The sequence below is a fragment of the Hipposideros armiger genome, unplaced genomic scaffold (genome assembly GCF_001890085.2).
Source record: "Hipposideros armiger isolate ML-2016 unplaced genomic scaffold, ASM189008v1 scaffold_910, whole genome shotgun sequence".
Taxonomy (NCBI): Eukaryota; Metazoa; Chordata; class Mammalia; order Chiroptera; family Hipposideridae; genus Hipposideros; species Hipposideros armiger.
Window position 1 is genome coordinate 99,385 of NW_017732260.1, and position 11,466 is coordinate 110,850.

General features: G+C 38.0%; 1 protein-coding gene across 1 annotated transcript in view; it reads left to right on the forward strand.

Annotated features, from left to right (window-relative positions):
* Window positions 1-433: 433 nt before the first annotated feature.
* Window positions 434-11,466, forward strand: part of TRIP4 (thyroid hormone receptor interactor 4) — a 48,489-nt gene continuing 37,456 nt past the window's right edge. The window contains exons 1-3 of the mRNA XM_019630436.1: window positions 434-588; window positions 4,357-4,526; window positions 5,522-5,655. Coding sequence (XP_019485981.1) covers window positions 488-588; window positions 4,357-4,526; window positions 5,522-5,655 — 405 coding nt within the window. The 5' untranslated portion in view covers window positions 434-487. The remainder of the gene's footprint in view (window positions 589-4,356; window positions 4,527-5,521; window positions 5,656-11,466) is intronic.

The window sequence follows — 11,466 nt, forward strand, 5'->3', positions numbered from 1 at the left end:
ATCGAAGGAGGTTTTAGCAGCGCGAATTTAGTATTGGACTACAAGTGGTATTAATGAAACCACTATCAACAGAGCAAATCCTTACAGCGCTTTACTCTAGCTTCCAAGTACTATTTTAAATGTTTTACATAAAACCAGGCAATTTAAAAGCCGTCCCCTCAGGTTACGGATTGTTTTTTTTTTTTCCTAAACGGTAGTTTTTATAGGTATTTGTACTGTTTTCTTAGCAGAATTCCCAATTTTCGAGTCCTACATCTGACGATGCGGAAAAATCACGCGCCGAGGCTCTGGCACAAGAATAAACGCTTCAAAAAGCGGGAATTAGGAGGAGCCGGTACAGGTACAGGCTCGGTGCTACCGGGTGGTCCGACCGCGCGGGGCGGTGCAGGCGGGCGGAACCCGCGCGAGGGAGGTCGGTGTTGCAAAGGGGACTAGTCCGGCGCAGGACTCGAGGTTTTTTCAACCCAGCTGGTTCCGGCTGGGGAAAATGGCGATGGCTGGGGCGGCGTCCCAGGAGCAGCTGGTAGGCTGGTGCACCCAGCAGTTGCAGAAAACTTTCGGCCTGGATGTCAGCGAGGAGATTATTCAGTGAGAACGGTTCGGGTTCGAGGCGGGAAGGAGATCTGGGATGTGCACTGGCTAAGCGAACCGGGAAGCGGGGAGGACTAAAAAGTTGATGAGAATGAAGGAATGTGATAAAAGGGCTGCTGTTGATCTGTAGGCGCCGAATTTTTGACCTCCGGTTTTATAGTTTAGTTTCTGGAGTACGCTGTCAGGCTCCACAATGGCCGGTGGAGCCTTTTTTCCCTAGGAAAACGCCAAGTCCCTGATAATAAGAACTTGTAAGATTGCCCGGGGAGCCAGTTTCCTTATAGATTCCAGAGCGAAGGAACAAGCCCAATGCCTTTCTATAAAGTCCTTACTCTGAACATTTTAGTTTGCCCAGTCTGAGTAGTGTCAAATAGTACCTGGAATTTAAATGGGGGCGGCGTTGTACAGTGCAAATAGCTCCTGACTCAGGATTTTTTAATTATTTTTTTTACCAGTTTTGGAATGTTGGGCAACTTAATTTTCCTCTCTGTACCTTAGTTTCCTCATCTATAAACTAAATTAATAGAGGTTATTTTTAATACTTTATGATTCTTACTAAATGGAAATGGTGACATGATTTAATATCTGCTTTCAGTTGATTTTAGAGTTGTTTGTTGCGCTACTACATGCCAGGTGCTGGGGCAACAAAGACAATTGCCGCAATTGGGTTCCGCTTGCTTCTTGAGTCCTAAGGTGGGGAAGTGCATGGTGTTGTGGGTGCGTGTAGTAAAGGACAATAAGATTTGAGAAACTTGAAGGTTTACTGCAAGGGATGACTTTCACCTGAGAACTAAAGGATGGCTAGGTGGAGGCACAGTGTTGGGGAAGAGGGGAACACTTCCACAAAAATTGGTCTTATTCAAGGAACCTGAACATGTTTTTTGTCTTGATTCCTTGCTCGTTGATGCTGAAACCTGAATTGCAATTCTAGGGCTTTTGTGGGGAGTTAGGTGAGTTTCTGAGTTTGGGAGAAAATGGACTTGTTGGCAACGAGTTAAGAGAGCCTATTTTAAATGATTTTTTAAAACACTGGAATAGAGTATCAAAACAAACACACACAAAAACCAGCCAAATCGTATGGCTTGGTCTTATCCTTGTTGGAAGGCAAGAATAGGTTAAGTAGTTTTTCAAACATTTGTAAAGCAATGGAATGCTGTCAAATGAAATAAGACTTTGCAATATACCAAACAGAAAAAAGTCATTCAGTTAAAAAAAAATCTGAGGTGATTTTTGATGAATCAACAATGGAGTATGGATTGGTGCAGTCTTCTCAGCCTCAGAATCCAGTTGTGTTATGTCTGCTTACACAGTATCAGGGATATTTTCATTCTTATAGATTATGGTTTCACTGCTCATTTTACAGCCTTTAGATTTTCTTTAGCTAAAGTTATTCACACCCTTGAAAAAGGAGTGATCAGAAATTTCTGCTTTAAAGTTGAAGCATTAAGTATGGCTAAACACCTACTTGCATTTTTTAAATTCATAAATATAAGTTTAACAAGAATTGTTCAAAATTTAAAATAAGCACTAAAACTACCTATAATACTATTTGAACCACTTATTAAGTTTTTACTGGTTATTGCACAACAGGCTATATGATGCCATGATGAAAACATTTGCTGTGTAATTATGCTGTGCCTTGCCTGCCTGGTATTTGAGAATTATCCAGGTGTACTGTAGTAGTCTGGTAACTTGAACAATTTGACATGAGTGGCCTGACATTTTTTTTTTTTTTTAAAGCACAGAGCTCTTACCGGCCTAATCAGTGACCCATTTGTGAGACTTTTTAAGATCTGCACACAGAGTTAGAGTGTATTTTGTTCCACAATAGATTAGTTCATGTTTTGGTTGACTCTACTTCAGTAAGATTTGGTATATAACACATTTGGATGTATGCTGTTCTTTATTATATTTTTTTTAAATAGTTAAAATGACATTCAAATGTTTCTGGAGCTCTTTAAATACTTCCCTAGTGGTTTGAATACTCCAGAGTTAAATAACTCTCTGAGGTACCTTGCACCTCTGAGTCCTTGATAGCAATTAATTTTTTAATGGGATCTGGTAAGTTTGGGGATGAAGTTGATTAAGCTCATAAAAGTCCTGAAAAACAGTTGTCTTTTTTTTTTTTAAATCTGCGATGGTTTAGAAGATGCTCTTAATGAGGCCCAAAGACACAGGTTTGTTCACCTATAAATAATAACTGCAAATCTACCACCATTAGGAAAAGAACACAATACATATACTACCAACGATGGGACAATTACATGATGTTTTAAAGGACATAACATTATTGTTCTTATATCCCATACTAGTGTGTCTGAATTACAATTTCTGCAGATCTTAGGATGCTTTCATGGTCCAGTATCTCAATTTATAAGTAATTTTTTTCACTTATTTTTTTCTCTAATGGTGTGACATAGTCACTGTAGAAAACTAAAAAAATCATAAAAGGATGAAGGAGAAAACTAAAATTACCATAATACCATAACCCAGAGATAACCATTTCTCTTTTAGTATTTTTTCCTATGCATATTGTAATACATTTTCAAAACATACTCATTATAGTAGAAAAAAGAAAATAAAAATAAATCAAAACTCTTTTAAAATCATACCACTCAGTGGTGAACATTTTTGCGTATAACTTTCTAGCCGCCTTTCTATACATAAGTGTATGTATATACACATTCCTTTTATAGCAATTGGGATCATATGCTATACAGTCACCCCTACTATTTCACTTACCATTATATGAGAGCATTTTCTCAGGTCAATAATAATTACTCAAAATTTTCACTTTTAGTGGTAACATATTATAATTTGTAAAGTCCAAAAATGAGTTCGCTTGCCCCTTCCCCATCAATAGATGTTTTAAGTAGCTTCCACTTTTTCACTAATTCAAATAATGATGGAGTTAACTTTTTTGTATAAATTTTCCCATGTCTCTTATTTCATATAGAGTCCTATAAATGGAATTATTGGATTATTTTTAAGGCACTTCAAATATACTGGCTGATTTCTAGGAAAGTTGTACTGACTTGTACTCCCATCCCATTTCGCTTTTAGGAATCCTTTATAACATTTCCTTATAATACAGGCATACATCAGAGATATTGCAGGTTCAGTTCCAGACCACCGTAATAAAGTAAATATCACAATAAGGCGAGTCATAATCTTGCTGAGGGAGGGGCTTGCCTTCAGTTTGTAAAAAAAAACATTTCTGTGAAGCACAAATAAAGAGAAATGCAATAAAACAAGGTATACCTGTAGATCTGCTTATTTGGATGTGATGTAATCTTGATTTATAATTAAGAATGTTAAATCAATAACTGGTTAGATTGTAGTATATATTCATATTTTAGCAAAAATGAAGAGAAATTTTAGGTTTGGCAATATAGAGATTATTTGAATTTCTACAAAAATATGACTGCAGATGTATAGTTATAGAAAGTATTCAGCCAACTATTCTTCAATAAAAAAGAAAAAAAGTATTCCTGTGTTAAGGGTATCCCCACAAGCTTATATTCCAAATACTGATTTGATTCTAGAAATACAAGGTTATTTGAAGGTTAGATTATGAACTGCTTGAGGTCAGGGTCTTTGTCCTAATCAAATTTATATCCCTAATATCTAGCATAGAATTTGGCTCAAAGTAAACACTCTAATGGATTAATTATTGGTTTTTACTACCTTGATCTCTGTTGTGATTATTGAAAAACATAGTGTAAGCTAGCCTTGTTTCAACAACTTATATCTTTGCTTCCTGAGGTATGTTTTGTCAATTGAGAGTGCTGAAGAGGTACGAGAATATGTTACTGACCTCCTTCAGGGAAATGAGGGCAAAAAAGGTCAATTCATAGAAGAGCTTATTAACAAGTGGCAAAAGAATGATCAGGAGTTGATTTCTGATGTTCTGCAACAGTCCTTCAAAAAAGATGGTAAGTTTAGTTAATATAATTAAGTAAAAGTTGAAATATTGGTAAATGGGCTGGTTTATAGGACCTGGTATTTTCTGTGACTCAGTTTCCTCACAGCTAACTTAAGCAGAATATATACATATTTTTAGTTTAGCTCTTCTCAGTCTGTAATAAATATTATGCTAGTTCAGACTTCTTCAACTTAGTAAATATCACAAAATACCTATTTGCAGATACAAATGTGGCTTCAGAATAATTTGAAAAATTTATACATGGATTAAAGAAAGACTTTTCAGTTATGTGCATACCTGGATGAAGGTAAATGTTGACCAATTTTAGTATGAGTAGCATTTAGAAGTAACTAGTTAAACAGTACAAAAGCTGAGCACCAAACTACAATAAATAAGCCGTTGTTTTTATACAATCTAAAATATCTGATTTTAATTTAAATTCTTAGTCCTAGCCAGTAGTCTTTATCATTAACTACAACTTTGAAGATGATGGTTTAAACTTAATTCTGGTTTAAGAGGAAAAGATAACTTAAAAACCTGCCGGACTTCATATCTTGACTAAATATTAAGCATCATCTTCCCTTTATTGGCTATTAGTTCACCAATACTACCATTATCTATCTATGTACATATATGCAGAGGGTGCCAAAAAATTTATACATAAGAAAGGAAAAAACTATTAAAATTACACTGATGGTAACCACTTTGAGCACCTCTTGTAATTGCAGAAGTCAAATGTGACTTGTATTCATCTTCTGTTATTGGAATATATTGAGTATTACAATTTTAATAGTTTTTTCCTTTCTTAAAATGTGTATACATTTTTTTGCACCCTCTGTATATTGTTTTTTTCTTTTTAGTTTTTTTTTTTTAATTAATTTCAGGTGTACAAAGCAACATAATAGTCAGACATACCCCTCACAAAGTGATGCCCCCCTCCCCCAAGCTGCTACCCCTCTGACATCTTATATAGCTGTTATAATATTGTTTTTCCCTTCTTGAAAGAAATTTTAGATGGGCAGAGATCAGGAGACCAGCTAAAGAGGAGTAGGAGGAAAGGAAGAAACAGACAGGAAGTTCCTGCATTCACTGAACCTGATACAACCATGGAGGTCAAAACACCTTTTGATTTGGCCAAGGTAAGAGCTTATATGATGAAGTTTTTCCTGGCTATATGGAGAAGAGGAAATGACTGATACATTTCAGAGAGAAAAGCGTACAGTTTGGCCTAGAATGGCAATTTTTAAACAAATGCATGAATTTTATGAAGAGAAAGTGATAATTACTTTCCATGTAGTAGTTTTTTTGACAGCCTGATTAAATAAGTATTATATTTGCTTACAGATGAGATTGAGGTATGATGTATACATATATATGATGAAAAATATTTAATGAAATGCATCAGGGCTTCAATTTAAACATTTTTTTGTGGGTTTATACTAAAAGAATACACAATTCTATGTGTTATTAAGAGTGTTCCTATTTTGGGCCATCCACCACCACCACTGCTATTCTCTTCACCATTTAGCTTTTAGAGCTTTTTTGTATTCTCTCTTGATAATCAAAATAACCCTGTGAGGTAAGCAGAAATATTTATAATCTGGACAATTTGACCAGCTCAGTTTCCCAGCAGAAGGCAATAGTTAATAATGCTAACATGGGCCGGCCAAGTGGCTCAGCCGTTAAGAGCTCACTTGGGAGCACCAGCTCTGAGCAGCAGGGCTGCGGTTCAGATCCCACATTGAGGGCCAGTGACGCTTGCTCTCTACAGCTAAGATGATGAACAACAGCTCGACCTGGAGCTGGGCTGCTGTGAGTCACCAGCAACGGCGTAGGCTGCAGCAGGGCAGTGGGCTGCCGTGAGATACGTGATGTGAGTGGCTGGCAGCCAGCGTGAGCGGCTGGTGATGTGAGTGGCTGGCAGCCAGCGTGAGCGGCTGGTAGCCGGTGTGAGCGACCGGGAGCCACTGTGAGCGGCCGGGAGCCACTGTGAGCGGCCAACCAATGACTGGCGACCGAGTGCCTCACCTGGGAAGAGCACAATGATCATACCAACATGGGCCAGTGAAGCGACGTCCTCCACAACTAGACTGAAGAACAAAACAGCAATTTGTCTACCTGTCTGTTCCCCTTCCCCGATTCCCCAATGCTGTTCCCCTCTCCCCAATTCCCCAATAAAATCTTTAAAAAATAAATAAATAAATAATGCTAAGATGGAAGAGTAGTGATCAAAAATTCTGTGATGATCATGCAAAAAAACATGGAAAAATTTTTACAAAATATTGAGTTAAAGAAAAAAAATAGAGACGTAAGCCTTTAATCGGTCAGAATAAAATGAGCAGAGACCATCACAAGCAAAAGAAAAAACATGAAAAGATGTTTAATTTTACTAGCTATTAAGGTGACCAATTTGTCACCCTTAATGCCTGGGACTTGCCCAGTTTTAGCTGTGAAAGTCCCGTATTCTGGGATTCCCGTATGTCCTGGGCAAACCAGGATGGTTGTTTACTAGTAGTCAAATAAATACACTTTAAATCCTTGAGATATTGGCTATCAAATTGTGAGAGATTTTAAAAATAGAATACTCAGTAATGAGAAAGTATTAAAACATGAATCTGCTGTCATTACTGATGGCAATGTAAATTGGTTTAAACTTTCTGGGGGACAGCATATATCACGAACCATGGAAATTTTTGTTTATTTTTTAGTTATTAATATGACCTAAAAATCTAACTTAAAAATCTAAAAATGCAAGAAGTTTATGTTCTGTACTATGTTATTATATTGGGTTGTTGGAAAAGTCATGACGCATTTTTGTAACGAAAAACATAGAAAAAATACGTTATGACTTTTCCAACAACCCAATAATATTGAAAATTTGAACCAACTTGATTGTTTAGCCATAAGAGAAAGACTGAATAAATTACGATTCTCTCATTTGATGGAATACCATGCAGCTAATAAAATTGTTCTCCAAAATATATAATTTGGGGAAATATTCATTGCATTTAGGTTTGTAATCCATCTGAACATTATTTTGAGTACTTTTTTTTTTTTAAGATTTTTATTGGGAAATTGGGGGATGGGAACAGTGCTGGGGAATTGGGGGAAAGGGGAACAGACAAGTTGCTGTCCTTTTGTTCTTCAGTCTAGTTGTGGAGGATGTTGCTTCACTGGCCCATGTTGGTATTATCATTGCGCTCTCCCCCGGGTGAAGCAGATGGGTCACCGGCCTCTGGACGGCCGCTCACGGCGGCTCTTGGCAGCTCACACCGGCTTCCGGCTGCTCACGCTGGCTGCCAGCCACACACGGTAGCTTATGGCAGCCCACTGCAGCAGGGGCTGCAGCCTACGCTGTCGCTGGCGACTCACAGCAGCCCAGCTCCAGGTCGAGCTGTTGTTTATCTTAGCTGTAGAGGGCAGTGTCACTGGCCCTCATGGGATCCGAACCGGGGCCCCGCTGCTTAGAGTTGGTATCCCAAACCAGCTCTTAACCAACGTGCCACTCAGCCGGCCCCCGATAGTAAACTTATAATAAATTAATTTTTAACATCTAGGAGAGAAAGTTGTTGAAAACAACATGAGAACTATTACCTGTGTTTTCTCCTCTGAGTTGATTTTGTAAGGATGCTTTTTAAAAAAAATTCTACTTCCATTTTTAAATGTTATTGATAAATATTTTAAAGTTTGTATGTGCTCATCCTTTTAAGTACAGTGTTTCTTTTTTGTAATTCTTTAATCTTTTAATGTATTCATTCCTGTGTTGCTCCAATCTGTTTGGTCAAGTCACTCATTTACCAATCTACATTAAAGAAGCGTGTTTGCTGTGGTACTTTTATTGCTACAATGTAGCTTTTTTAAAAGATTTTTTTGGGGAATTGGGGGAAGGGGAACAGCCAGGTTGTTGTCCTTCTATCTTAGTTGTGGAGGGCGCAGCTAGCTCAGCTCCAAGTCCAGTCACCATCCGGCTGCCCATGGGCAGCTCGCATCCGCTCAGCTCAAGGTGCCATGTTCAATCTTAGTAGTGGGGTGGGGGGGGAGTGCAGCCCACCATCCCATGTGGGAGTCAAACCCGCAACCTTGTTGTTAGGAGCACGTGCTCTCACCAGCTGAACCATTCTACCACCTTGTCAGCTCAGCTCGGGCACAGCTCACTGGCCCATGTGGGAACCCAACTGGCGACCCTGTTGCTCAGAGCTCGTGCTCATAATCAACTGAGCCACTCAGCTGGCCCCACAATGTAGAGTTTTAGTGCAGTAAAGCCAATCTTAGTTTGAGAGTATTTCACTACTTTTATGAATGATCCTTAATGGATTAAGGTGCCTTGATGCTTGCTATTAAGTAGATTTCATAAGGTAAAATAAAAGCTGGGGTTCACTCTTAAGTTCCCAGACTTGGATAGGAAAAGACCTTCAAATTAATAATGATTTAACATTTACTTTTATATCTCTTCAAGCTTTCAGAGCAATTTATCCTTCAGCAACCTGTTTCTGAGTCTGATTTTGTCCTTAAGTGTTTTATACTCATTAAGCAAACTTGGAAAATAAGTTTGAAAAAACAGTTTATCCTATATACAGTAATTTCTCGGTAAAGCCTCAGCGTATATGGAATTTGTGAATACTGAGTTTCCCAGGGGAAACACAGGGTTAGGTTCCCGGGAGCCTCTGTTACAACAGTTCCATCTACCAATTAATACATAACCTTATTTTACATGGTTTCTGTTTAAAGACACTTGTTTAATACATATTATTGATTCAATAGCACTATAACTCATGCCTGAAGAAAGCTTATTTAAAACACCTATTTTCTTTTGTAGGGTGTCAGACGGTCACTTAGGGAGACCACTTCATGGATGGGGTGGAGGCTTGATCACTGCACTGTACTGATGTTGTATAATTAAAAAAATAATAATAAAAATAAATAAATAAGACACCTGTTTTCCACATAAGGTACAGCCTTGTGCTTAGGAACACTGGACAGCACTTCAGCACTATGCATGGCGGGGTCATTTAAATGGTGATATCACCAACAAAAAGCACAAAAATGCAAAAAAGTGACACCAAATAGACTAAAAAGAAGACACTTGTCTATAGTGTGAGACCTAAACCAAGGAGGCAAATCATTGCTTTGCTCGTCCTTAGCTGGAAATATGTGCATTTGGTGACTCAAATTTTTTGTGTGTGTCCATGAATGATCATGAAAGGACGTGGAGTATTGATTTGGGGGTTACAAAAAAGTTTTAGCAAGTAGGCAGATCCGCAGACCTGGAATCATGAGTAATGATCAAACTGTACTGACAGTTCCATTTTTAGACATGTAGGTAAATCTGTCTTCAGCTTCCACAGGGAATTCATTTGGTTATTTGAAACATTTTATTGCATGTCTGCTGTATGTCAAGAACTGATTTAGGCATTAGAAATATAGCAATAAACAAGGCATTTTAGGTTTTCTTGCTCTCCTAGAGTTTACATTTTAGTGGTTCTGAGGAAAAGTAGAAAAGACAGTCAAAGGAAAAAAAATTTTAAACTAATTATAGATTGTGAAAACTGCCATAAAAGAAATAAAAAGAACAGTGAAATTGACAGTAATTGGTAGGATAGGCACTAGTTTAGGTAGGGTGCAGGTAAAGCCTCTCTGAAGGTCTGAAATTATAGTTAAGACTTGAATGTGAAAAGGAACCAGTATGTAAAGAGATGGGGTAGGAACCATGCAGATAAAAGGAATAACAAGTGCAAAGGGGAAATGGAGAAAAGTGTTCTAGGAAATAGTAGAAGCCCTGTGTGCCTGGAGCATAGTGAGCAGGGAAAGAATGATACATAAATGAGGTTGGAGGGCACCTGGAGGCCATATGTAAAGCTTTATAGGTCATTATAAAGTAGCTTGGATTTTATTCTAAGCATAATGGGAAGCCAGTGATAATTTTAAGTAGTGGGCTGATATGTTATGAATTTTTCTACTATGAAACTTCAGTCTCTGGAAATGATTGAGAAACTCTCAATTTAAAGGAAGTAAGACCACACAGCATGGGGGACATACCTATACACTTTAAGTATCAGAGGCTCTCATAGTTTATATGTTTGCATCCTCCCCGCTCCGCCCGCCCCACCCCCCTTCACATGTTGAAATGCTAATGCCCAATGCTGCTATTGTATTAGGAAGTGAGGGCTTTGGGAGGTTCTTGTGTCATGAAAATAGAGCCCTCATGAATGGGATTAGTGCTCTTATAAAAGAGACCCCACAAAGCTCCCTAGCCCCTTTCACCATGTGAGGATACAATGACCTAGAAGCCATTTCTGTGACTTGGAAGAGGGCCCTCACCCAACCATGCTGACATCCTGATCTTGGACTTTCAGCCTCCCTCCAGAACTATAAGAAATAAATTCCTGTTGTTTATAAGCTACCCAGCCTGTGACATTTTGTTATAACAGCCTGAATGGACTAATACAGGCTGATAAATATAGTTCTCTCTTTAAACTTTTAATTTTATGACATATATACAGAATTTGAACTGATCGATGAATTTTCACAAACTGACCCATACCTGTATAGCCAGAAACAAAATGTTACCCTTCCTCTAGAACACCCGCAGTGTGTCCCAAAATGATAGTCCTCCCAAGAGAAATACCTTCTTGATTTCTAACACCATGGATTAGTTTTGCCTGCTCATGAACTTTGTGTAAATGGAACTAAATAGTGTTACTCTTTTGTGTCTGGCTTCTTTCAATGAATGTTTATGAGACTTATCCATGTTATTTTGTATAGCTATACTTTTTCACTCTTGTTGCTACATAGGACCCTATTAACTGAACACATCAATCTACTTTTGAACATTTGGCTGTTTTCCAATTACAGTGCTGCAGTGAACATTCTCATGCATATCTTTTGGTGAACATGTTTACACAGTCCTATTGAGTTGAATTGCTGGGTCACAGGATATGCACATTTTCATC